Source organism: Daphnia carinata, chromosome 7 (genome assembly GCF_022539665.2).
Source record: "Daphnia carinata strain CSIRO-1 chromosome 7, CSIRO_AGI_Dcar_HiC_V3, whole genome shotgun sequence".
NCBI lineage: Eukaryota > Metazoa > Arthropoda > Branchiopoda > Diplostraca > Daphniidae > Daphnia > Daphnia carinata.
This window is the reverse complement of record NC_081337.1, coordinates 5,222,915-5,246,126: the sequence shown is the minus strand read 5'-3', so window position 1 is coordinate 5,246,126 and position 23,212 is coordinate 5,222,915. Positions and strand designations below refer to the sequence as shown.

Here is a 23,212-nt window from a genome sequence, read left to right as displayed (position 1 = left end):
CTAGACGTATAAAAACGGGCGGTAAGCAGGGAACGATCCGGCAATCCCACGAACGTTGCCCGTTTCTCAATTCAATTGATGCGTCCGCTTGCCTCGTTTGTTACTTCCTTCGCTTGTTTTTTTTTTTTTTTTTATTTAAAACTTGATCGTGAAGCAGCGAGATGCAATGGCCGATTAAATGGTGAATATAACTAAACCTAACGAAACAAGTAAGAAGAATCGACTTCATTCGCCCTGTTACATTTGATCTAACGGCAGTGATCATTTTTCATTGTTAAATGGTGGGAACGATCTATTTTCCGTGAGGCCGCCGTAATGGCTCATCTCTCGGGTGACGCAACCAATAAAACAGCAGTTGTTTTAGATGTGTAGTTCTATCCTACATCTAGAGCGAAGATGTAAACATAACCGTTAGTAGAGACGCGCTAGATCCACCATGGGTTATGATCGGGTCGTTCCTCCATTATTTCCTCGGCCTATTTTCTCTTTCTTTTTTCATGCACAAAAAAAAAAAAAAAAATAATAAAAGAATTCAAATAAGTGTGTTAGGAAGAGAATGTTGATCGTCACAACCCGAGTCGTGCCTTGGAGCAGGAAGAGAAAAAACAAAACATCCTAATATTTTTATACGAGCTCTAAATTTCGTGTGTGTGTGTGTGTGTGCCCGCCAGCAACTTCCGCTTGGCATCGATGGTCTTTTTTTGGCGTATGTAAAACAGAAGAGGGCGCTGCAGGAGCTCGTAGATGCGTTCAATATCGAAAGGGCACACACCCACGATTAAACGCGTATGTAGGTGAAGTAGGTTTTCTTTTTCTTTTGTTTTTTATTTGCCAATTAAAAAAAATGTATATCTTATTTGAGCTGGTGAATGCAATTAAAAGAGAACTTAGCGGAAGGGACAACAGACAAAAAATAAAGGAGGCCATCGTCGGTTTGGCTAAAGATTTTAGTTTGAAGAAAATCATCGAAGAGAAAAAGATTCAAAGAGCGGCTGCTTTAGAAAAGAAAACAGGGGCGATGAGGTGATTACCCGCCGCCTGTAAATTGAACCACAGGTGGCTGTTCTAATCGTGTTAACCTCTTTGGACTCGCCTCGTGTTTTTGAGCCGACGAGGTCGTGGGCTTCACGGCAAATTTTCTTTGGAAATCAAACATTTCGAAAGAGAAATGTGTTTGCTGCCATCGCGACGATTGTTAAAGTGATCCATGTACGCAGACTCGCCCCAACATGTCCGATTTCCCGTTTTGATACTCACACGCAGTTGCAGCCATCAGCCAATGTTTTTCGTTTATCATTCCTCGTATTTTTTTTTTCTCGCAAAAATACCCACCACGCCCACGTTTGACGAGTGACGATTCCAAACAAAAATATACAAAAAGGCACGTTTGGTATAAGGAGATCGAGTTTTTAGCACATCAACGCAGAAAATAGAAATATACGACGGTGTTCAAAAAGAAATGTACTAATATGACCAACGCCAGTCCATTTTTGGCTTGGCTGAAATACTTGCCATTTTCATCGTGGAGTTACCCTCACGAAAATGATCGCAAGGAGCGTCACCTGTGCGATCACGGAAGGGCGGCCGCGTGTAAGCCGCTGAAAATGTACCCGCAGCCACGAATTGTGCGTTTGCACGTTTGCTGTTCCATCAAAAAATAAAATAAAAACGTGCATCGAGTGATATTATATCCTCATCGAGCATTGCGTGCCACATCTGGCCGATTAAAAACAAAACAACCTAAATAGCAATGGCGTGTTTTTGTTTTCCGCTTTGGAAATATTCTACGTGTGGCCGCCCGATAGAATTCCGGTTGATGCGAGTAGTTCAATGGAAATTTCGACGGTGTAGTACCTGCACAAAATAGACAATCAGATTAGAGCTGGTTTAAACGAGTCGCATCTCGCGGCAACACTTTCTATCTGCTTTATACACGCAAATTCAATTAGAAAAAAAAAAAAAGGGCCAGCCTTTTTGCTTTGCTCTTGGGGCAACGTTTCTTTTTTTCTTTTATTTTGAATGGCTCTTCTTCTAGTATGTTGTTGATTTTCTAATCGGCTATATACATATCGAACAAAACTTTCGCCCACCGGACCGTCCATCTAATATTTTTGTTGGCATGCAGACAAGTTGATGGTCACATGAAAAAAAACGAAACGTTACATTAGCATTGGCGGGTGATCGTTATTCTTGCATAATAGCTCTGATCGTTCGGCTCTTTGGTATATATGCGTAAGCGCTAACCAAATGTTACTTTTTCTTCTTGCATTTTTTTTTTTCCACTCGTTCTTTATCGCGTTCAACAGCCGTCACGAGATCCGCTTTGTGTTCGATGTTTGGCGTCATACATTCTCATCAACTCATCATCATTTTTTCTTTTTCATTTTACATTCCAGCGTGATGGACGTAACCGACCACATACTTTTTTTTTTTTTTTTCCTTTTTACAGTTCATTGATTGTTGTTGTTTTTGTCCTTGTTTCCATCGCTGGACGCTCCCACCGTACGTGGCCGCAAAATGGCAAACGAAAAAAAAAAAAAAAAAAAAAAAAAAAATGAGTTGGATAAGTTATCGCTGCGGATGTACAGTACGTTAGTGGACGTGTATGCTTCATACATTTAAGACGGGAATACATAATGATTGTGGCTATTTTGGAAAGAGAAAATACCGTTCAAATGGTTGACTTGCTAAGCGGCATTTTTACCGCTAATCCCATTTTTCTTGAGCTCAGGTGTATCCGTGTGTATGAGTTTTTGTTATAGTTTTGACACGCTACATGCAACAGTAATAATAATGAACCAACGGGCCGACCTCGGCCGAATCACATTTGCTTCCCTGACAAAAGTCCCTTACTTTATTAGCGTCATTTGTTTTCAACCCCTCCAAAATTGAAAGAAATGTGGCCAGAACGGGTTATGCGTGGGTGTCTCCGCATCAAGTTTGGAAGGTATACATTTTGGAAATAAGTCACGTGTCTATTGGGTATGCGTCATAAGTTATTGGGTTTTTTTTTTTTTTCTTTTTCTTGTTCATGGATGGAATCGACCGGTTTTTTTTTTTGTTTTTTTTTTCATGCGCAGACCTTTTGTTTAGTGTCCAACACAATTTTTGGGCACTGCATTTTTTGGCTACAGTCCGTTTTTTGTTGTTCTCTTTCACGTCTAGACTCTCACCGGTCATAGAAAACGCGTGATTTGCATTGCAGAATCTCCGATACGTCTTTTATCCTCTTTTCCAAAATGTGGCTATCAACAGTCGCCATCGTCTGTCGGTGGAAAAATCTTTGTTTGCGTGTCGTCCTCTTTTGCAGCTTTTCGTCTTGGTCTCTTTCACATGCGCAATGCTACACATCCACTTGTTGCACATCGAGAGAGATATTTATGGTTCTATTTGGGTTGGTTTGTTTATTGAGCAGAGCTGACGCGCCCTTAATGAATACATCGCCAAAAATGGGGTTATGTGAATGTGTGGCCATCAGCAGGCCGACCGCGAAAAATCAAGAAGCAATAACATGTTTACCTTCGTTCACATCGGGTGGGCCAAAATATAGGCAAATAACAGCTGCTCATCATCGCTTTTGATTGACAATGAAATCTGAAAAGAAAATGGCATGTAATCAGACCCGCATTGTTTCGGGTGGGATCTTTTTTCTTATTCGAGGTACTACGTAATTTAGCGTGAGTGGGACATTTGATCAAACTTGCGCACGCTAGCGCAGATAATAGAATCAAAAATAATGGGAAAGCAAAGATTCAGAAAAGGCTTTTTTTTTTAGGATGAGTGACGAGGGCCGACTGACTGACAACAGAAGATCCAGCCAGGGAATGCATTCCGTCTATAAATTAGCTGAAGAAGGAGGGGAAACAACTTTGGCCGTCCGAGTAGACAAGGATCGCATGTGGTGGCATCAATCAGCATTCCACACAAAAGAAGAAAAAATAAAACCACGTGACGAGTGGTCGGCCTAGATGGAACAGATAGCCAGCAAAACGTGAATGAGAAATTAATGAGCCAAGTGATGAATACTGTGCCTTCTGCGTCTCGCATTGTCGCTCAAAAACTCGTGACGTTTGCTAGCGGCACAGGCAATGTCACGTGCATCAGCTGCTAATCTGTTCTCCTTTTTTTTTTTTTTTGTTACAATACAGCCCACCTCCCCCTACATTTGTACGGAAACTTGTGCGCACAACATCGCGCTAGATGTCAGGTATTTCCCAGCCACCCAAACACACAAAACACCTGAGGATACACAAACGTGGACAACTTTTTTTTCTTCTTTACATCTATCGGTCATTTAGATTCTCCCAAGGCAAAATAAAGTAGAGGGAAGGGAGACGAAAAAGAAAAAAGGGGCAGAGGGAAGAATAATTGGTATTTAATGAGGCGACTCGAAGTGTAGACGAGTGTTGCTGGCAGAGTCGAACTTGAAGTGGCAACGCGTTTGCTCATCCATTTGTGTGTGTGTGTGTGTGTGTAAGTTTGGTGTTGTGTGCGTAGACCCAGAAGCATTCTCTCACGCCATCGGAGCATTGAGCGATGCTCCGCACAAGTCAACGCGGTCCACTGGCGTTCGAACGCCATTGCGTTCAGTTCACGTGGCAAAATGGCACCTGGACTGCCCCATTCCCTTTCTCTTGTCTACGGTGGTACAACCAGTTTCATATTTGATTTTTTATTCCTATGTTCTATTGTGCCATCCTCTATAATGCCATTAGCATATCTAAAAAGAAAAAAGAAATGGTTTGCATCACGAGAGAAAGGTACTCGTTACTCGTGTACACGAATCATTTGGCTGTTGCCGGGCGGAATAGGTCGTGTGCATGCTGGGGTCTTTTTGACTTGCTCCGATTTTTTTTTTTTTTAAAACATTCGGTTCGTAACCTTAATCCACCGACATCATTCGGTTCAGTTTCTCCTCCTACAAGTAAAAAAAAAAAAAAAAAAAAGCAAGGAAGGGGGAATTAATAAAAGTTCTTTGGTTCGATGGTGTTGAAGGTGTCTACCCACCCCGTGTTTCTTCTGTATGTATTTTTTTTTTTTGTTTTGTTTTTAAAAGTTTTTTTTTTTTTTTTTTTTTTGTGGTATCTGTCAGCGTGTGAGTGTACCTGTGCCACTTGAAGGAATGGGAAAAAGAAATCACACACAGGGACGGGGAGCGCGGTGACGACTGACGAAAACACGCGTGCATCAGTACGGGTGGCTCGTTCGTGCCGAGCAGTCGCACCGTTCCGTTCGTGTCGTTTTTTCGTGATTTTTTATTGTTTTCCCTCTGTTCGTTTTTGGATTTCTAGAGAGGCTCTTTTCGCCCTTGCATTGTTTCAAATGATTTGAAAATAAGTTGGAAGGCCTTTTTTTTTTTTTATTTCCTGTTTGACTATCAACAACCTTCACCGAATTTCATTTGTGATTGCCAGAATTGCCATTGTCCCAGTCAACTTGACCTCATCATTACCCCCGGTTGGTTGTGACATTTCGATGCAGTGAACCTTGATTTTCGCACCAAAAACCACAAACCGAAAAAAAAAAAAAAAAAGAAGAAAAAAGATGAGGCTCTTCCGGAGACGGACGGATGGCCAGCACCCGCAATTGCACGAGACGAATAGCACGGGAGGTCCAGAAGCGGCGGCGCTGTTAATTTCGATGGAATCGACAGGCAGCGGAACTGATGGCGACCAGTTGAGTGTCAGCGGCCGGAGCGAACGTGAAACTTTGGATGACAACAACTATCAAACCGTCAAAGCTGTGCCGGCCATCGTCGTCATCAATTCGCCAAAAGCCCACAAGAGCAAAGGTCAGTTATTTGGTATTTTTTTTTTTTTTTTTTTCTTCCGTTTTGTGTGCTCGATTTCACCGTTCACGTTTGATTGTTTTTCGTGCGGGATGTATTAGCTTATCTCGTTTTAGTTTCCAGCCTGTTTGACGTGAATGTTTTTTGAAAACGCATTCCTTTTCTCGTCTTGCTCATCTGTTGGCTCTACGTTTTTTTTTTATTTTTTCTGTTTTCTCCTTTCATTTTACAATCGACAGAAACTCAAAAAGAAACAAGTAGGTAGTCAAGAAAAGGATGTCTTGGCGAAGAAGACAAAACGTCTAGGTATCAGTGTTGTGACTCGACAACTTTCATTTCGAACGCCATTTTTCTTTCCGTGATAAACTCACGAACTGTCCAAATATCCGCACGGTCGAAGAGAAGCGAAAAAAAAACAAAAAAACGAACGGCTAAAAGTCAAATAAAAGTACGACCATCGTTGTGTGATTGCCGTTTCACGGTGCATTTAGTAATCACGACAACACGTCGTGCGTGATTCACATTTTCAAATAGAATAAAAAGAAAGAAATGGTGACAAAATATTTTAAAAGGGCCAAGTCATCAGCCTGAGCATCGACCGTGTTTGATTGCCTCTCTTGTGTGTAATAAGCGAGAGATGCGCAAGAAGTTTATTGCGACCATCCTTGGAAATAGAAGAACGCACTTAAACGATAACCATCACTTTCGCCCCGTAACAACAACAAAAAAACAAACCGATTCTTTTTTTTTTTTTTTTTTAAAAAAAAAAAAAAAAAAAAACGAACTTGAAAGAGAGAAAGTCTTTGCCGAGAAGAATGCAAGCTGTTAATCTGGGTCCGTTCTATTTCTGTCTGTATATCGCAACAATAGGCGTTTGACATCAGAACGAACGCCAATGACAGAGATTGAATCGCGTGCCTTGCGTGTTCTTACTTATCGGTTTCGCTTGAATCGACAAGGCCGGCCTTAAAAAAAAAAAAAAAAGAAATATTTGATGCATTTCATTTTCGTGTCTCACAACACTCTGATTTTTTTTTTGTGTGTGTGTGTGTTTAAGTAGGTGGGCCATCGACATGGGGCAAGAAGGTCGGTCGCAAGTGGGAGCAGAATAAGAAAGTGGTGAATCAGCCGTCAGCAAACGTCAGCGATTCGACTCCTTTGATGGATGGACAGCAGCAGCAACAAGGAGACGGACCGGTCGAACCGGTGCCGACATGTTCGTCACCAACGGCACTTTTAGCCGAAAATGCGTTCGGTCAGTCGTGCGAGGGCGTGGCCCCTGCGACGAGCGGCAAGAAATTGCTGCAGCAACAACAGCAGCGATGCAGACCGGCCGTCGTCAATAACAAGACGGGCGCCAAGAGACGAGTTAGTCGGGTCGAATCGCTTCGTAACTTGTTTTTGCGCTCGTCCAAACCTTCGGCACGTGCCGATCCGGCCATGCAACACGCAGCCCAGCACCAAGAGGCCGCGCATCCGTTGATGCTGGCCCAATTGTTGGCTGCCACGCCGGACGTGATTCAAGAAGCGCAAAAGAAAAGCATCTTGATTCGAGAGAGTAGCATCAGTGGCACGCCCAGCAACCGCTTGATGCCGCTACCTAATCGCTCCGTCAGCTTGGAGAACGTGTCCGCGTCGAGCGTCATGGGCCACATGCAGCCGGACGTGGCAGGCACGGTCAGCAAGAAGAGCCATTTCCCTTATTCTTTCATTCGTTCGCGCCTTCATCGGCCTCTGTTGTCGTCCAGCTGCGAGGCTGAGGTGGAGACGGCCAGCGCGGACGTCACACATCCGGCTACTTGCTCAAAGTTCGGCACGGAATTGAACGCCAACACGACGGCCAGTTGCGATGATTTGATGCAAGAAGCTGCTCGCCAGTCTTCTCATCCGGATCTTCAGCTGGCCTCGATCCGCTATCGGAGCGTCGTCAGTGTCAGGCACAGTCAGCAGGAGGATGCGTTTAAATTAGTGCGCAGGAAGCGCAGTTTCTCGTTAGCAGCGTTGCCGCTATCAGCGGCGGAAGCGACGCAACAAACTTCGTCGGCCAACAGTCACCGGTCGGAGGAGAGCGGATATGAAAGCGATTCCACTCGCAACGGATACGAGTCGCCAAGACGGACGTCAGCGGACATTGGCAAGCCCGATCCAGCGAGTAGCATTCACGTTTCGTTTGTTTCGTCTTTGAAGCCAGCGGAACAAGAGCCGGAAGCGAACCGGTCTCGCCCTACACCCACACCGACGATGAACCGATCGATGGATCAGGGCGATGCGTTTTCGTTGGACGAGCATTACGACGTGGTGGACGGTGCAGCGAGAGTGGGCCAGCATCAACAGAGATGTTGCAATTGCCGTTGCAACAATCAACAAGCGGACACGTTGAAACAATCGATCGCGCGCAAGGAGCCGAGCGTCATGTTTGGCGTGGCTCAATTGAGATCCTTAGAAACGGGTGGATCGCGAAGTCCTAGGCACTTGCCCGTCATTGGGGACTCTGCGCTGGCCAGCCGCTACGCCCGTTCGTCGTCCCTCGATCGTAAGAAATGGCTGCAGCCTACTGTGTTGATGGAAATCGGCAATGGAACGCTTGGCGATGGCACGGATCACGGGATGATGGCGTCTTCTCTACCACCGGGATACGCCGTCCAGCAAATCAATCAGCAACCACCACGTCCTTCGTCATCGTTTGCTTACGCGCCACACTATCACACGCAACAGCAGCAACAAGCGCCACAACAACAACCGCAACGTCAATTCAAAATGTTGCGACTAGTCAAAGGCGAGACGGGCGAACTGGGCATCTATATCAAGAAGAAACCCAGTCCCGATTCCGGATCGGTCGGCTACGTCATTGCTGGAATTGAGCCGGGAGCTTTAGCCCACAGGTGAGTCTCGTTTTCACCTTTCAATTTTTGTTTATTACAATTGAGAAAAAAACAAACAAACAAACAAATGTTTAATTATTTCAGGGATGGCCGACTTCAAATCGGCGATGAAATCATTAATGTAAATGGCTGTCGACTGCGAGGCGTCGGACTGCAAGAAGCGCGCGATATTCTTCAAAATGCTCCCAGAGAAGTGGACATCGTCATTGCTCGATGCGGTGGGGAAACGGCGGCCAACGGTAGGGGTCGTTCGACGACGGACGAGAGCGGTCCGGATACGGCGGACAACAGTCCGTCGCCGACTCCCATTCCACGAGTGTCCTCACCTTCACCGCCTCGTTATTACGACCCAAGCGTCCGGTCTTCTCCAGCCTTGGCCTCGATCCACAAGCTGACGCAAGGTGATGCGACGAAGGTCCGAAATAAGACGCCGCATCAGCGTCGTTCGCGGTCAGCCCACCCACAGCGCAAATCGATGGGCCCGCTAAGCGGGACGGGGGAAACGACGTCGACGACGACTCCGTCCGGCACTTCGACGTCGGCAGGTGAAATGGGCTCAAGACGACCCAAATCGTTGTCACTCTTTATCTACACCATCACGTACGAGAAAGGGGCGGGCAAGAAGAGCCTCGGCTTCAGCGTCGTCGGCGGACGGGACTCGCCAAAGGGATCCATGGGCATCTACGTCAAAACGTATTATAAATAGTTCGACATTTCTTTTTTTTATTTCTCTATTCGTTCTAATGAGATTCACGAGGAAATGTTTTATTTAAATGTCTTTTTTTTTTTTTTTTTTTTTTTCAAATCTCTGTTAGCATTTTTCCAAGTGGACAAGCAGCCGAGGAAGGCACACTAAGAGAAGGTATAAAACTGCACTCGTTTATTTTTTTTTCTATTGCTTTCTTCTTCATTTCTTTTTGTGTTATTGCCTTAGAATTTGTGGCTGTTGTTAATCTCAATTTGAAAAGCATTTTCAAAACGGGCCTTTTTTTTTTTTTTTCCTCCCTGTGGTTAGCGCCCAGCTTTATAGTTGGTAATATTTCGTTCGACCATCACCGCCCGTTTTGTTTGTTATACACCGGCGGCGGCCTTCGGCAAAAACTTCTTTTACGTTGCCTCTATTTTTTTTTTCTTTTCGAAGATCCACAACAACAACAAAAAAATCTAGAAAAAAAAAAAAAGAACAATAACCGAAAAAAAGATACAAACTGTAACTAACGCCCAGTTAATTTCCCATGTTTTATGTGTTTGTTTTATTTTATTTATTTTTTTCCACATCTTTACGATTTCAACTCTCTGAAAAAAAAAAAAAAAAAAAAAACTTATGTTGCGTAGTTTATGTTTTCATCATGATGGTCCTTCTTGTGTATGTAAACGCAGGCGATGAGATCCTGGCGGTAAACGGAACGCCTCTGCAGGGCCTGTCGCACGCCGAGGCCATCGCCGTTTTCAAATCTATTCGCAACGGTCACGTCGTGGTTCACGCTGCGCGCCGGGACACTGCCAACAGAAGGTATGTACCATCGAACACGCGCTTTCTCAATTACCGAAAGATTGTTTTACAAGAGACGGTGTAGAGCCACTTTCACGTTGCACCGCACAGTAGCATCGTCGTAATTTTTGTTTCTAAAATTAAATTTAATCCATTTTTATTTTTATTTTTTTTTTTTGCTTTGTTTCTCTCTTATTTGTTTGGATTGTGGACCGAAGCAAATCCAAGTCGTGTGATGAACTCGACCGAGTCGAATGACGTGCCGCAAAAACGAAGATTTGTTAGAGAGAAAGTGAAATGGTGAGGGCCCTCGACGGCACGGTTCGCTAACAATTTTCACGCTCACGAAATGAAAATGTGTTGCATCAGACACTGTACATATCTTATAGTCGTCTAGTCTCTGGGAACTAACGAAAAAAACAACAACAACAAAAATGACAAGATAATACGTGGCAATAAATCTGAAAAGACGAAGCGCGTACACGGTTAAAACATTATACACGCAGGCGGCTCACCTGTACCAGTGTATACTACAGGTGCACTATAATATTCAATTATTTCTCATTTTAACTCTTATCGCTTAATGTCTACCCATTGTTTGTTGGAATTGGTTTCGGTTCGCAACACTCGTGAAATAAGACTCTTGTTACGTTGTCCCTTTTCAATGATCAAGTTTCTGTTATGAATAGTTTTATTTCGTCACTAAAACTTGCCCTCCGCATTAACTGCATCAATTTTGTTAGGTGTTGGGGTTTTAATTAAAAGTCCATCTGGCGTCAATTAAGAAGAGGTTTGGCTCCCTTCCAACAAGTGTTTTTTTTTTTTTTTTTAACTTTCTTTTAAAAAATAAATATTATATATTGGAAATCCATAAGATGTTATTAAACATATTGGACAACGCCCTACTTTAGAAGGCAATCGTTCATAATGGTTAATTTATATATGTGTAACCTGTTATATTGAATCACAATGTTTTCTTGTTTTCGTTTCCTATGTCCCCCAGTGTTTTGTTATCCATTATTGTTTGTTTTTTTTGGCATCATTTGCATAAGTGAACCTGCAAGATGAATGGGAAATGAACTCGCATTTGAATAAACCATCTATCAAAAAGATAGCGACTGGTTATTTACATGCGAAAAACGCCGAAGGCATATCTTCAATTTCATTATGGAATGTTTTCAAATAGTTTTTTTTTTTTTTTTTGTTTTTGTTTTTTTCAAATTTTGTCCGTGAAAATTGTCTTCGATACACCTGGTTCACCGGTTTCGTCCAGTTTTGTGTTATTCTTTTGTACCTTTTCTAGGATGGCCTTACCTTCATCGCCATCTATCGATTTTACTAGAAAGTGCAGACGAATTTTCATTTTCAGTTTGGTCCAGACTAGCCACAACATGACGTCTGAATGTTGTGCACCAGGTGGTGAAAATAATTAAGTGTATTGAATCAACAGCCACTGGATCATACGTAAGTAAAAACAATGTAATTTCTAGTAGATAGAAAGCACCAAATAGGCGAAATTTTAAATCGAAAAGTCCAATTAGAAAATAAGGGCAGTGTTCTTTTACCAACCTCTCGTCATCCAGTTTCAGAACGAAAGTCATTCTAATTGTGTAGTGAATTTTAAATCGGTTCCAGCTAGATGTTTCTCTATCCACTGGTCGATGCGTTCGTTCAATTCTGCACTGAAATGATTTTTCCAGTCTCCTATTTGCCCTGTAGCAAAAGAAATTTTACGTTTTCTCTAAATGGGTACGTTTAAGTTATTGGAACAATCGTACCTTTACGAATGAAACGGCCTTCAGGGTTCATAAAACCCATTTTCTTGCTGGCTTCGAAATTGACTGCATCGTTTTTCCCAAACGTTTCGAAACGAAGATGGGCAACAAGTCTGGCCAGCTGTTCGCCCGTTAGGGTTTTGCCAAGAAAAGCAGCAACACGTTCAATTTCTCCCCTCAGGTTCTGTCATTGATTACCTCCAATTAAAGCACAAAATGGTAGAATGCAGGATCAAGAGAAATCTGTTACGTGATTCATGTCCTCGTAGAAAAGAAAGAGCATGTTGGGATGATGACGTTGAGCCCATGCCTCCAACGCGTGAGGGAAGAAGGGCGCGTAAAAAACTAGAGCCATCAACAAGTACGTTACGTTTTTTTTCAATTTGAAATTGAATAATCCATACCTTCATCGTCCATGAAATACTGAGCAAAGTCTTCTAGCGTTCCCGTATAATTCTGGAATTTGATGAGCCGATGGTGGTAAAAGTAGGAAACGATGACGTCCTTTGGATTGCGCACCACGTAGACTACCTTGCTGGTATCGAGCAGCTTTGGGTGAAGTAGATATAGAGGCAGGTGCGTCTTGATGAGTCGAGGCGAAGGCATCGTTTCAATCGCTTTAACTGGCACCATTTTATTCAATTCCAGTGGCTCGTTTACGGCTTGTGCTGGTGTTAGATAAGGAAATCTGACCACGGTAACAAGCACGGGATGTTCTTAATTGGACGCACAATAATTAGAAAGGCATATAGCACGTACTCTAGGAAAGGAGATCGTATCGTCAACGGCTGTTTTCCAGCCTCCTCGTCGCATTCGTTCATTACCATCCACACCAATTCCTGTGTCCATGTTGTTCCTAAACGCAATACCTCGCTGCAATTAATTTTTTTTTATTGGAAAAAAAAAAACTACTTACCGCATTTCGGGAAAGTAACTATCCAAACGTCGTCATTTCTGGGTTGAAAGTTGCGCAGCTGATCCGCGTGTTTGGCGTATTCTGGAGTCAAAACAAATCCACCTGGATCGCCTCTGGTCAACCCTTCGGTATAACTAGGGAAATGCTCTTTAAATGGACGAGTCAGGGTTTTTGGAATCACTTCAAATTTAATATTGGTGGTTGCCATGATCACTTCTTCGTTTCCGGGCGACATTTGCGAAGTAATAAGTAAGTTCCCGATTGATCCGAATTCGTTCCAAGACTAAACGGCAACTTAAAAATCGTACGATGCACCAAAATTGCTTATCAACGTTTGTTATTTGCAGCGAGAAGATAAGGAAGGAAGCAAACATAAAAAATGGGACCCGGGGTTAAAGGGTCATCTTGAAATAGATAAATCGTACGAAAATATCGTTCATCTCTGATTTGAGGGAAACTTTGCATAAATAGTAAGCAGCTAAATAAAGTACATTGCCCTTTCTCTCATTGTCGAAATGTTCTAATGCGATAGGCTTGTTTTGCGATTTAAGTTCGTTGTAGTGTCGCATTTACATTAAACGTATGCGAGTCATTTTTGAGAATGATTTGACATTGAACCTGTATTTGGGGATAGGGAAGATCAATCTTGGAATTCAAGTTGGGTTACGAACTTGAGATCTGCGCATCCATTCAGATTTTTTTCAATCCATTCATCGATGCGCTGATTCATCTCCGGACTGAAATGATTTTTCCAATCGCCCGTTTTTCCTGCAAACACGTAAGCCGTTAAATATGAAATTCGTCTGTTACTTGCCATATTGGATAGACAATCAACCTTTGCGTACAAAGTGGCCGTCGGGATTGAAACGCCCAAATTGCTTGGCTGGTTCCATGTTCACAGACTCGTTCTTTGCAAAATTGTCGAAGCGCAGGTGTTCTCTCAGATCCTCGAGTTGCTCTTCCGCCAGCGATTTACCGAGAAACTTGGCTATCTTTTCAATTTCTCCGCGTAAATCCTGTTTTGCGTCATTGTTTTTCTTCATCTATATTTGCGTGCACGATGTGAATGTAAATTACCTTTTTCAAGTCTTCGTAGAAAAGAAAGAGCATGTTGGGAAGATGGCGTTTACTCCAGGCATCAAGGATGTGCGGGAAAAATGGAGAGAACATTACTAAAGGACGAATGGAAGCAGAACATGAATTGAAAGGATAAGGTGAAAATGATAATATAAATCCCTTTTTACCTTCGCCATCCATGAAGTATTGTGCGAATTTCTCAACGTCTCCGTCGAAATAGTGGAAATCAAATAGCCGGTGGTGGTAGAAACACGAAACTATGACGTCTTTTGGATTGCGAGCCACGTATACCACCTGATCAGAAAACATTGGACGTCTTAATTTAGAAAATTGTTTTAAAGCAGTTATTCACCTTGCAAGTATCCAGCAATTTGGGATGAAGTAGGAAGAACGGAAGGTGGCTTTTGATAATTCTTGGTGAAGGCATTTCCTCGATCGTTTCAAGAGTTACCATCATGTTTCTGATCTCTGGTGAAGTAGCGTCGAAAGGCAACATGTATGGTAATCTTAAATTGAGCAAAATGAATCGCCAGATTGATTACGGAAACGTTTAATTAATATTATCCTAAAAAGAAACATACTCTAGGAACGGTGATCGAACCATTAAAGGTGCCTTTGCCCTAATTTTATCGCAGTCATTCATGATCATCCACACCAGTTCTTGCGTCCATGTTGTCCCTAAATAAATGAGATATGTGACGTCCAGATGGAACAAGTCGTTGTAAAAGTAAAGGAAAAGATAATTACCACATCTGGGAAATGTTACCACCCACACATCGTCGCTTCTTGGTTGAAAGCGATAGATTTTTTCTGCATGGCGTGAATACTCGTCCATCAAGAAAAAGCCACCCGGTTCGCTCGTTACAAATCCATGCTCCGCACAATTCGGGAAATGTTCCTTCAAGTTTCCACTCAAAGATTGATCCACCTTGCGAAATTTCACGTTCCATTCGGCGAGAATTTCATCTTCTTTAACTGATCTATTCGTCGAGCGTTCTTCGTCGCGTAACATTTTAAACGTGCGCAGTCCGGGTGGGAAAACAAACTGAAACGGCCAGAAGGGGACGCGCGACCCCGATTTCGTTCCGTGTTCTTTTAGAACTAGCAGTCGAAGTAGCACTCGGAAATGCGATTGCTTGCGGGTAAGTTTCATCAGTGTCAATGTTGGTTTGACAACACGTGACTGTATTTTCGGTTTCGGTCTCGTGTCGGCAAGAACCAAAACAATCGGGTCGGAAACCGAAACTAAACTGCTGGTGTTAGAGATCGGGGCAACAATCGGTTTCGATTCGGTTTGAACGACCAGCTCCTCTTTAAATTGCCTTTTTTTTTTCTTGCGATTGCCAATTCTCGACAAAATGAATAGTCGATAAAATTTTAGTTTCAAAGCGGGATTAACAGTTATCGCTATATTTAATTGATGCATTTTTTTTTAAAGCAATAAAAAAAAAGCTTATGAATCGTTTTTTTCTTTTCACGGCAATCCAAATCCTTAGAAATGATGTCGCATCTAATCAGCAGACTATGGTGTGGTGAAGCGGTCAATCTTGGAATTCAAGTTCTGTAACAAACTTGAGATCGGTGCCGCTCAGGTTTTTATCAATCCACTCATCGATGCGCTTATTCAGCTCCGGACCAAAATGGTTTTTCCAATCGCCAGTTTTGCCTGCGACAACAAAAGCACCAGCAATTAAGTGTTGAAGGTAAGTGGCATACATAGTTTCATTTACTTTAGTTATAATTCTAGTGGTTAGACCGTTTAATACCTTTGCGTATAAAGTGGCCATCTTTATTCATATTGCCAAATTGCTTGGCAACTTCCATGTTCATTGACTCGTTCTTTGCACAGTTCTCGAAGCGTAAATGTTCTCTCAAATCCGTGAGTTGCTCTTCCGAAAGCGATTGACCGAGAAATTTGGCGACCTTTTCAATTTCTCCGCGTAGATCCTATTTTTTCAAATTAAAAAAAACATTACTTGTATGCTCTGTGTACGCCCGTAATCGTGATAAGAGGATACCTTTTTCATATCTTCGTAGAAAAGAAAAAGAATGTTGGGATGATGGCGTTTGTTCCACGCATCCAGAATGTGAGGGAAAAAGGGGGAAAACATGACTGAATTTGAAATCACATAATGAGTAAATGATACGCTTAAGTGAATTGTACAACACTTCATACTTTCATCGTCCATAAAATATTGAGCGAATTTCTCAATGTCCCCTTCAAATCCGTGAACGTCCATTAGTTGGTGATGATAGAAAAATGAAACCATTACGTCTTTTGGGTTGCGGGCCACGTAAACCACCTAAACAAGTGCATTATTGCAAGGCTCGTGTTTTAGAAATAGGGTGAAGAAATAATGATTACTTTGCAAGTATCCAACAGTTTTGGGTGAAGAAGAAAAAATGGAAGGTGGCTCTTAATGACCCTTGGTGAAGGCATTGCATCAACCATTTCAAGAGTGGGCATCATTTGTGTCATTTCTGCTGGCATGATTCCCGGTCTCAACATGTAGGGAAATCTAAAATGGGGCCATGAAATTGAGTAACGGAAGCGTCTCGTTAAGCTATTTATTTGAAAAATATACTTACTCTAGAAATGGTGATCGAATTATTATAGGCGCCTTCGCTTTCATCTTGTCGCAGTTGTTCATGATCATCCAAACCAATTCTTGCGTCCATGTTGTTCCTGAATTGATCAAAATTAACTGGTTAAACATTCTCGACGACGGATGGATAACACCTCCTTTTATTTTGCTGTAGTTCGAATTTGGTGCGCAAAAACGCCATGTTGCCATGTAAACTATTTGCCTCGAAGTCTAGCCTTAATAGCTTATTGAGTTAGAAACAACGAATTTAAGGGCAGCGGTAGTCTATAGCGGAGGGGCTCCTTAACTTAAAAGGCGCGTAAATCACGAATGATTTGACGTTGTTATTCAAAATACGAATACAATTTTTTTTTAAAGGGATGGGGAAATAAAGCCCCCATTAACGCCCCTTTTTTTGTAAAATATCGTAAAGTCTTCGTGAACTATTTTGACATTAGAATTGCCGTGTCTGTTCTTATAACCAACTACAAACAAAATGACGATCTATTTTTCAAAGCCAAACAGATAAAAGAAAATGTAATTACCACATTTTGGGAAGGTTGTGATCCAAACGTCGTCACTTCTTGGTTGAAAACGATAGATTTTTTCTGCGTGGTGCGAGTACTCGTCCATCATAAAAAAACCACCGGGCTCGCTTCTTACAAATCCATCGACGTTTGGGAAGTGTTCTTTAAAATCTCCATTCAGCGATTTCTCTACTTTACGAAATTCCACGTTCCATTCGGCAAGAATTTCATCTTCCACTGATTTCGGCGTCGAGACTTCTTCGTTGTGTAACATTGTACGTCCAGGCCAAAAGCGAAAGCTAGACTGAGCGAAAAGAAAACAACAGGCTGAACGACAGCGACCCCCTGCGCTAGTTTAAAGGTACCGTTTCAAACCTAGTACTCTAGCAGCGTAAAGAAGTAGTACACAGAAATTCTATTGCTCATCGGTCGTTTTGAAAAATACGCGCTTACTAAAGATAAATTCGAGATAAGCTTATCGGATTGCAAAAATGTCGTACTGCATTCGTTGTCAAATAATAATATGAGCAATTTCAATTTCAGTCGCTTGTGTTAATTTTTTTAAATCTGAAAATCAATTTCGTATTGGCAATTTGTAACCATGTAAAAGAAAAAAATCTTTATGCTCAATGCCGGATGAATAAGTTTTCTATTTTCTGTTTTAAGGTAAACAATCTTAACTTTTATTAGGACTTAAGGAAGGAGTATTCTATTAAAAAATAAATAACTAGGTGTTTGGTTTACAGGTGGCGATTGTAAGCGCAAATCTGGCAACGCTCTAGTTACCAAACTCAACGACACCATTTTAACGCGTTTGTAAGCATTCAAGTACACAAAAGTTTGATCTCGTTCTGCTATTAACTGAAGCTTTGATTCCATTCAGTTTCATTACTCTGGATAGTGCGTAAAAGTTTTCAGGTAACTAAAGAGAACACGTGTTTATCTTGTCTTGTTTCATTTGACTCGCCATGGTAAAGCACAACGAAGAATCTAGGAGTCCTAAGAGGTCTCATGATAGAGGCAAGTCTCATAGACGTCGTGAACATCGTGATCCTTCCCCACCACGAAAAACATCACGAAGTGACGCTTATCACGCAAGGAATGATAGCTACGAAAGAAGCAAAAAATTGGAGAGCAGAAGACAGGATTCACGTTTACCCCACTCAGAAAGTAAATGGAGAAATGACCCACCGATTCCAGTTAAAATAAAAAAAGAACCAATTAGTGATGATGAAAGAAGCATGAAACATTCACACCCCAAAGAAGGATCTTCCAGACACTATGATCAACCACCCCGAGAAGATAGAACATCTAGGCCTTTTAAGCAGCCTAGACGAAAAAGTCCTCGAAGTGAAGATGCTGAAGCTGCCAACTATCAGTATGGCCAACAAGTCAAAGATGAAGCAGAGGAAGAAGTACCAGTTGAAAAGCAAAAACCTAATTTTGGGCTGTCTGGCAAATTAACAGAGGAGAAAAATGTTTTTAATGGAGTTGTGGTCAAATACAGTGAACCACCTGAAGCCAGAATTCCCAAGCGCCGGTGGCGTTTTTACGTCTTCAAGGGAGATGAGACTTTACCTACATTGTACCTTCACCGTCAAAGCGCCTACTTAATCGGCAGAGATCGCAAAGTTGCTGATATTCCAATTGACCATCCTTCTTGCTCGAAGCAACATGCCGCGATCCAGTTTCGGCTGGTAAACTACGATCGTCCAGATGGCACTGCAGGTCGTACTGTCAGGCCATACATAATTGATCTTGAAGCTGCGAATGGTACCTTTGTGAACAACCAGAAAATTGAATCGAAACGCTACGTGGAACTCTTTGAGAAGGATGTTGTCAAGTTTGGTTTCAGCTCCCGCGAATACGTTCTCCTTCACGAAGAAAGTAAAACAGACGCTAGCTTGGACGATATGGGAGTAGGGCAGTGACATCGATGGCCAACAGTGTTTTGTATCATAACAATTTCCCTTTTTCTCCCCCTTAACGCCGCAATACACACTTTATGTTACTGCGAAAGGTACACTATCGTGTTTTTAAGGGTTCTTTTTTTCGTTTCCAGGTATTTTCATCCTTCAATCTGTTTCAAGTTTTTCGTAAGTTGTGAAATTAATCAGTTTACAAGAATTTCTTCGTTTTACCATGAATTGCTAATAGGTAGCTAAAATTGCCGGGACTGTGAGATTTGTGAAAATGCTGATGTCTTCAGCCAACCACCTAAGACCGCCTAACATTCTTATATGTGCGAAGGATAAGGAAGCTTTCCAGCATTATCGAGCACTCTTCGAGTCCATACTAGAACCGGATTGGTATGGCAGTTGTTAGTTTATTTGTATTTAGTTTTTCCCAATTTTTAAATTCTAATATTAATTGACAGCTATGCCCTTTATCAACTCGATGCCGTCTCTTTTCGTTCAAAAAAAGCATGGTTGGGGAACACGAGCCTTTTAGTTCTGGCTTCCGAGTGGGCTGATGATGATTTACGCATTCCCTTAGAAGAGTATCTCGCCAAAGGTGGACAATGTCTGTCTTTACATCCTTTCTCTCCAAAATGGCTTACAGGAAGCCAATTGCAAGGCTTTGTGAAGTACGCATCTGACCAAGGCATGCTCCTCTCACCTGTTGAAAAGCTTGATTTTGCTGAAGCTCTCCCGCCTATCCTAGAACAACATTTCCGCTTTAAGTCACGAGTTTATAATCCGGAAGGGCCACCTAACGAATTACAGCAAATAGTTGGCCATCTAATTGCTGAACCTTATCATCAGGAAGCTTTTTTCCGTAACTTTGGCCGGCAATCGGCTGATATGATGACACTTGAAATCAAAAAGTCTTTTCCCATGAACAATCAAGAGCAGCCTATTATTGTGCGAAGAAATATAAGCTCGAGGTTCAATCATCGTGACTATTTTGATGTAAGTAATTGCAGTTTTTGTTTAACCTATCGTTAATTTGCTGATCGTCGTCTATCTCTGTTACAAAGACGCTTAAAACCAAAATCCTGGGTCGAACTTGCTTGTATTTCGACGTGGTTGAATCAACCCACTCAATTCTGGAAGGAAGTGACTCATTTCCCGATGGTTTGGTTGTGGTAGCACGGCGCCAGAACCAAGGTAGAGGACGGAGTGGAAATGTTTGGATGAGTCCTGAAGGTTGCGCTATGTTCTCTTTGCGGATGCAGTTCGCGCTGCAATCGGAACTTGGACGACACTTGTCTATTTTTCAACACATTGTAGCCCTGGCCACAGTGTTAGCGGCCAAAAAACTTCCACATTGTCAGGTACGTGAAACAATTGGATTAAATTGCGTGGGAGTAGAAATTCTGAATAACTTCACATAATTTCAAAAGGATTTGCCGTTGGGTATCAAGTGGCCTAACGATATCTGCTATCAAGATAAGTCTGAAGGAAAGACTATCAAAATTGGTGGAATTCTGGTAACCACTTCAATTATGGGTTCACAAGTCACTGCAACAATTGGCTGTGGAGTGAATTTGAGCAATCAAAAACCAACACTGTGCCTGAATGAGCTCATTCGCCAAGCAGGAGAAACTCGGCCGCTCTCACTAGAGCACTTCCTTGCTGCCGTCTTCAATCAGTTGGAGGAGTTGGTTACTTTAATATATTCTGGTCGATTGGATCAAGTCTTGGCGTTATATCACCAACACTGGCTGCATGGCAACGGAACAGAGGTGACTGTCCGAACGGCTAATGATGAAATAGTACGTGCCCAAATTGTGGGCATCGACGAGTTTGGTTTCCTTCGTGTACAGCCTCGAGAGGGGCCAAGCATCACAGTGCACCCAGACGGCAATTCATTTGATATGCTAAATGGATTGATAGCCCCCAAAACACAGAGATAAACCAGTCTGTCCGAAATGCGAGTACCCGTAAGTAAATGAAACTTCAGAAGGCATGTGAAACTTGAAAGTTAATGTTAATTCCAGTAAGAGAACCGCCCAAATAGTCAAATAGCCCCAGTATTATTGCCCAAGTTTCTGGGCCTTCTGATGGGAGTGATTCATGTATAATGTATCTGTTTTTAGATCTCCAAGTATACATCTTTCCTGTCACTAAAAACGAAGTAATCAAAGGCGCTTGGCAAAGGCTAAATATGGCCATGACGCGAATTAACGTAAGCGTGAATTAACAGTGATTGGCACTACACACGGGCAGCTTCTAGCCGTATTTATATTTTTTAAAAGGAAATTATCAAGGTAAACATAATTAATTGCGTCAGACCTGCAGTGTCTTGATGAAATCGGCGATGCCAATAAATAGGTGTCTGTTCGGTATTTTCTAGACGAACGAAATGTTGCATCATGTATTTGCTTTATTTCTCCATATCTTCACAGAAAAGGACGGTAAAAATAGTAGAGGAGACACGTGAGGTGAGAAACTTAGACATTCAATTTGTTCAGACTATTAGTAATCCAGTAAATTTTGTAGTAGAATTCTGGAGCTGTTCTTGCTTTCAACTTTTCCATTGCATCTTGAATTTGTGCAATCTTGGACAAGTAACAATCTTGGACAAGTAAACATCAACCACATCATGTTAAGTTGGAGCTGTAAATTGCCATTAGTTTAAAGGTAAGTCGCGGTCGGAAATGTTCTTATATTACGAGCGTTTTAAAGAGTTGAAGTGACACCCATCATCATTAGCACATTAAAAAGAATACCTTATTGGCACTGACACTTTTTCTGTCAAGTTGCTCGAACTTAGCTTAACGTAAGGGGTAGCACGGTTGTGTTACAATGTTTTCTATAATACCAGTCGCACAGTGACCTGGCAGAAGCCATTAGTTGAGTGGTGGTGATTGCGAAGGATACTAGTTTCCAGCTGTTTTGCAAACAGAACTAACATCTTTCGTTTTTCTTTGTTGGTTATGTAATTCGTGAAAGGTTTTCCTCACATATTACTGATGGTTTCCTATCGCCCTCTTGCTGAAGAACCTTCAAAATCTGTTGTCGAAAGTTCTAATTTTCACAGCAAAACTGACTTTAATCTGCCTCATTTCATTCTGCTTTTGAATCGCTAGTCAGTTATGCAGCATGTCCAATTTTTTTTTTATTAGGTATGTTGTGTAGGAATTTCCGAAGTATAACGTACAAGAAGCCGGATACTATGAGGAGGAGCCGACAATGAAATGATTCGGATGGATAACGGGCGTTCCTATTGGCTATTCAATGTGATACGGCAAAATTTGAAACGAAAACCGTGCTCATGAAAACACAGGAATACAGGTGTGTAATCCAGTACAAAAGGTACGTCAGGCGTCGCATATGTCCTTGGAAGTTCCGGCATCGCCCTCTTTTGGTTGGTTAACAATTTCAATTAAAACCGCTTTTCTATTACAGAGACAACCAGCGCCCCAAGTACATTTTAAGTGTTAGCACTCTTTCCAAAGGAAGTTGCTTCAACTAACACCCCTTGCCGATTATTCGCTCGATTTGCAGCACTTTTTTGTGGCGTGAACTCCTTGTCGAAACCCCAAACGTTGTTGTCAACCGCTTGAAGCTCCACTAATTCCGGACAAGGACAGAACTCGAGGCTAATTCTGGTGTCAGTTTGTTTAATACGTTTCGTGATTCCTTGTGCGAATTTCAACAGTATGTTTTTTATATTTTCAACATTAGTGGCCGTGGTTATCGTCGTAAAATGTGACGTGAAGGCTTCGCCCCAGGTTAACGTGATCGCTCATATGATCAATACACCGAGTGCCGTTAGATGGGCGTTGGAACAAGGTGCAAATGGCATCGAAATCGACTTGCAATTTGAAGGAACACGTCCTGTTCAATTCCATCATGGCTTTCCGTGTGATTGCACCTGTTTGTTGCAGTTATTAACCAATCGGAATAACAGGTGTGGAGCTCTTGGAGAGGGCTGTTCAGCATCCACGAACGCCGTGGAAATGATAGACTTTTTGGGTAGTTCTGAGATCGTCTCGTCTCGTCTAGCCCTAATTTATGTTGATGCCAAGCTTGACAAATCGATACGAAACTATGCTGAAGCAGGTGCAAATGTGGTAAAGTTGTTTAACGAGCGAGTCCTGGCAAAAGGATATCGTGGCCAAGTTCTCCTTGGATGTCTAACTATTTTGCAATCTGATTATCTACGAGGGGCTGTAGAAGAAGCCATCAAATCGAATTTTACTGATCGTTATTACTACACCA

General features: G+C 42.1%; 5 protein-coding genes across 11 annotated transcripts; 3 read left to right on the top strand and 2 right to left on the bottom strand.

Annotated features, from left to right (window-relative positions):
• Positions 1-5,226: 5,226 nt before the first annotated feature.
• On the top strand, positions 5,227-11,274 carry LOC130699311 (uncharacterized). 2 transcript variants are annotated; one of them, XM_057521647.2, is made up of 6 exons: positions 5,227-5,791; positions 6,849-8,670; positions 8,755-9,363; positions 9,486-9,532; positions 10,051-10,183; positions 10,381-11,274. In XM_057521647.2, the coding sequence occupies exons 1-6, from the start codon at positions 5,545-5,547 to the stop codon at positions 10,418-10,420; spliced, it is 2,898 nt and encodes a 965-aa protein (XP_057377630.1). In that variant the 5' UTR covers positions 5,227-5,544; the 3' UTR covers positions 10,421-11,274. The 2 variants fall into 2 exon arrangements, with proteins under 2 accessions (XP_057377630.1, XP_057377629.1); XM_057521646.1 differs by having other exon boundaries at positions 5,228-5,791; positions 6,846-8,670.
• A 305-nt stretch (positions 11,275-11,579) lies between these two features.
• Positions 11,580-14,957, bottom strand: LOC130699436 (uncharacterized). The gene is made up of 13 exons (XM_059496329.1): positions 14,678-14,957; positions 14,512-14,608; positions 14,283-14,436; positions 14,098-14,224; positions 13,931-14,025; positions 13,689-13,869; positions 13,497-13,621; positions 12,854-13,136; positions 12,697-12,793; positions 12,342-12,625; positions 12,188-12,282; positions 11,941-12,121; positions 11,580-11,875 (listed from the first exon to the last, which is right to left on the bottom strand). The coding sequence occupies exons 1-13, from the start codon at positions 14,940-14,942 to the stop codon at positions 11,760-11,762; spliced, it is 2,100 nt and encodes a 699-aa protein (XP_059352312.1). The 5' UTR covers positions 14,943-14,957; the 3' UTR covers positions 11,580-11,759.
• On the top strand, positions 11,609-22,862 carry LOC130699214 (biotin--protein ligase-like). 6 transcript variants are annotated; one of them, XM_059496050.1, is made up of 12 exons: positions 11,609-11,626; positions 19,105-19,138; positions 19,200-19,351; positions 19,420-19,954; positions 20,023-20,319; positions 20,389-20,928; positions 21,085-21,255; positions 21,342-21,429; positions 21,488-21,628; positions 22,114-22,303; positions 22,397-22,601; positions 22,676-22,862. In XM_059496050.1, the coding sequence occupies exons 3-6, from the start codon at positions 19,236-19,238 to the stop codon at positions 20,899-20,901; spliced, it is 1,461 nt and encodes a 486-aa protein (XP_059352033.1). In that variant the 5' UTR covers positions 11,609-11,626; positions 19,105-19,138; positions 19,200-19,235; the 3' UTR covers positions 20,902-20,928; positions 21,085-21,255; positions 21,342-21,429; positions 21,488-21,628; positions 22,114-22,303; positions 22,397-22,601; positions 22,676-22,862. The 6 variants fall into 6 exon arrangements, with proteins under 6 accessions (XP_059352033.1, XP_057377498.1, XP_057377495.1 ...); XM_057521515.2 differs by lacking the exon at positions 11,609-11,626 and adding an exon at positions 17,841-17,960; XM_057521512.1 differs by lacking the exons at positions 11,609-11,626; positions 19,105-19,138 and adding an exon at positions 18,967-19,104 and having other exon boundaries at positions 21,491-21,628.
• On the bottom strand, positions 15,325-17,340 carry LOC130699220 (sulfotransferase 1B1-like). Its single transcript, XM_057521521.2, has 7 exons — positions 17,061-17,340; positions 16,520-16,616; positions 16,296-16,449; positions 16,107-16,233; positions 15,949-16,043; positions 15,697-15,877; positions 15,325-15,596 (listed from the first exon to the last, which is right to left on the bottom strand). The coding sequence occupies exons 1-7, from the start codon at positions 17,314-17,316 to the stop codon at positions 15,472-15,474; spliced, it is 1,035 nt and encodes a 344-aa protein (XP_057377504.1). The 5' UTR covers positions 17,317-17,340; the 3' UTR covers positions 15,325-15,471.
• On the top strand, positions 17,859-19,061 carry LOC130699223 (smad nuclear-interacting protein 1-like). Its single transcript, XM_057521525.2, has one exon. The coding sequence runs from the start codon at positions 18,011-18,013 to the stop codon at positions 18,971-18,973; it is 963 nt and encodes a 320-aa protein (XP_057377508.1). The 5' UTR covers positions 17,859-18,010; the 3' UTR covers positions 18,974-19,061.
• Positions 22,863-23,212: the final 350 nt, after the last annotated feature.

What these genes read in the sequence shown, in the direction of transcription:
- LOC130699311 (XM_057521646.1), top strand. Translation starts at nt 5,545, where the DNA reads ATGAGGCTCTTCCGGAGACGGACGGATGGCCAGCACCCGCAATTGCAC. An exon ending in ATGGGCATCTACGTCAAAAC is followed by an intron (nt 9,364 to 9,485) that starts GTATTATAAATA and finishes AATCTCTGTTAG; the next exon opens with CATTTTTCCAAGTGGACAAG. An exon ending in GGAAGGCACACTAAGAGAAG is followed by an intron (nt 9,533 to 10,050) that starts GTATAAAACTGC and finishes ATGTAAACGCAG; the next exon opens with GCGATGAGATCCTGGCGGTA.
- LOC130699436 (XM_059496329.1), bottom strand. Translation starts at nt 14,942, where the DNA reads ATGTTACGCGACGAAGAACGCTCGACGAATAGATCAGTTAAAGAAGAT. An exon ending in TCTACGAAGACTTGAAAAAG is followed by an intron (nt 13,870 to 13,930) that starts GTAATTTACATT and finishes GACGCAAAACAG; the next exon opens with GATTTACGCGGAGAAATTGA. An exon ending in TCTACGAGGACATGAATCAC is followed by an intron (nt 12,122 to 12,187) that starts GTAACAGATTTC and finishes AATCAATGACAG; the next exon opens with AACCTGAGGGGAGAAATTGA.
- LOC130699220 (XM_057521521.2), bottom strand. Translation starts at nt 17,316, where the DNA reads ATGTTACACAACGAAGAAGTCTCGACGCCGAAATCAGTGGAAGATGAA. An exon ending in CACAACCTTCCCAAAATGTG is followed by an intron (nt 16,617 to 17,060) that starts GTAATTACATTT and finishes TGATCAATTCAG; the next exon opens with GAACAACATGGACGCAAGAA. An exon ending in TGGCCACTTTATACGCAAAG is followed by an intron (nt 15,597 to 15,696) that starts GTATTAAACGGT and finishes TTGTTGTCGCAG; the next exon opens with GCAAAACTGGCGATTGGAAA.
- LOC130699223 (XM_057521525.2), top strand. Translation starts at nt 18,011, where the DNA reads ATGGTAAAGCACAACGAAGAATCTAGGAGTCCTAAGAGGTCTCATGAT.
- LOC130699214 (XM_057521512.1), top strand. Translation starts at nt 19,048, where the DNA reads ATGTTACTGCGAAAGGTACACTATCGTGTTTTTAAGGGTTCTTTTTTT. An exon ending in TCCATACTAGAACCGGATTG is followed by an intron (nt 19,352 to 19,419) that starts GTATGGCAGTTG and finishes ATTAATTGACAG; the next exon opens with CTATGCCCTTTATCAACTCG. An exon ending in AAAAACTTCCACATTGTCAG is followed by an intron (nt 20,320 to 20,388) that starts GTACGTGAAACA and finishes TAATTTCAAAAG; the next exon opens with GATTTGCCGTTGGGTATCAA.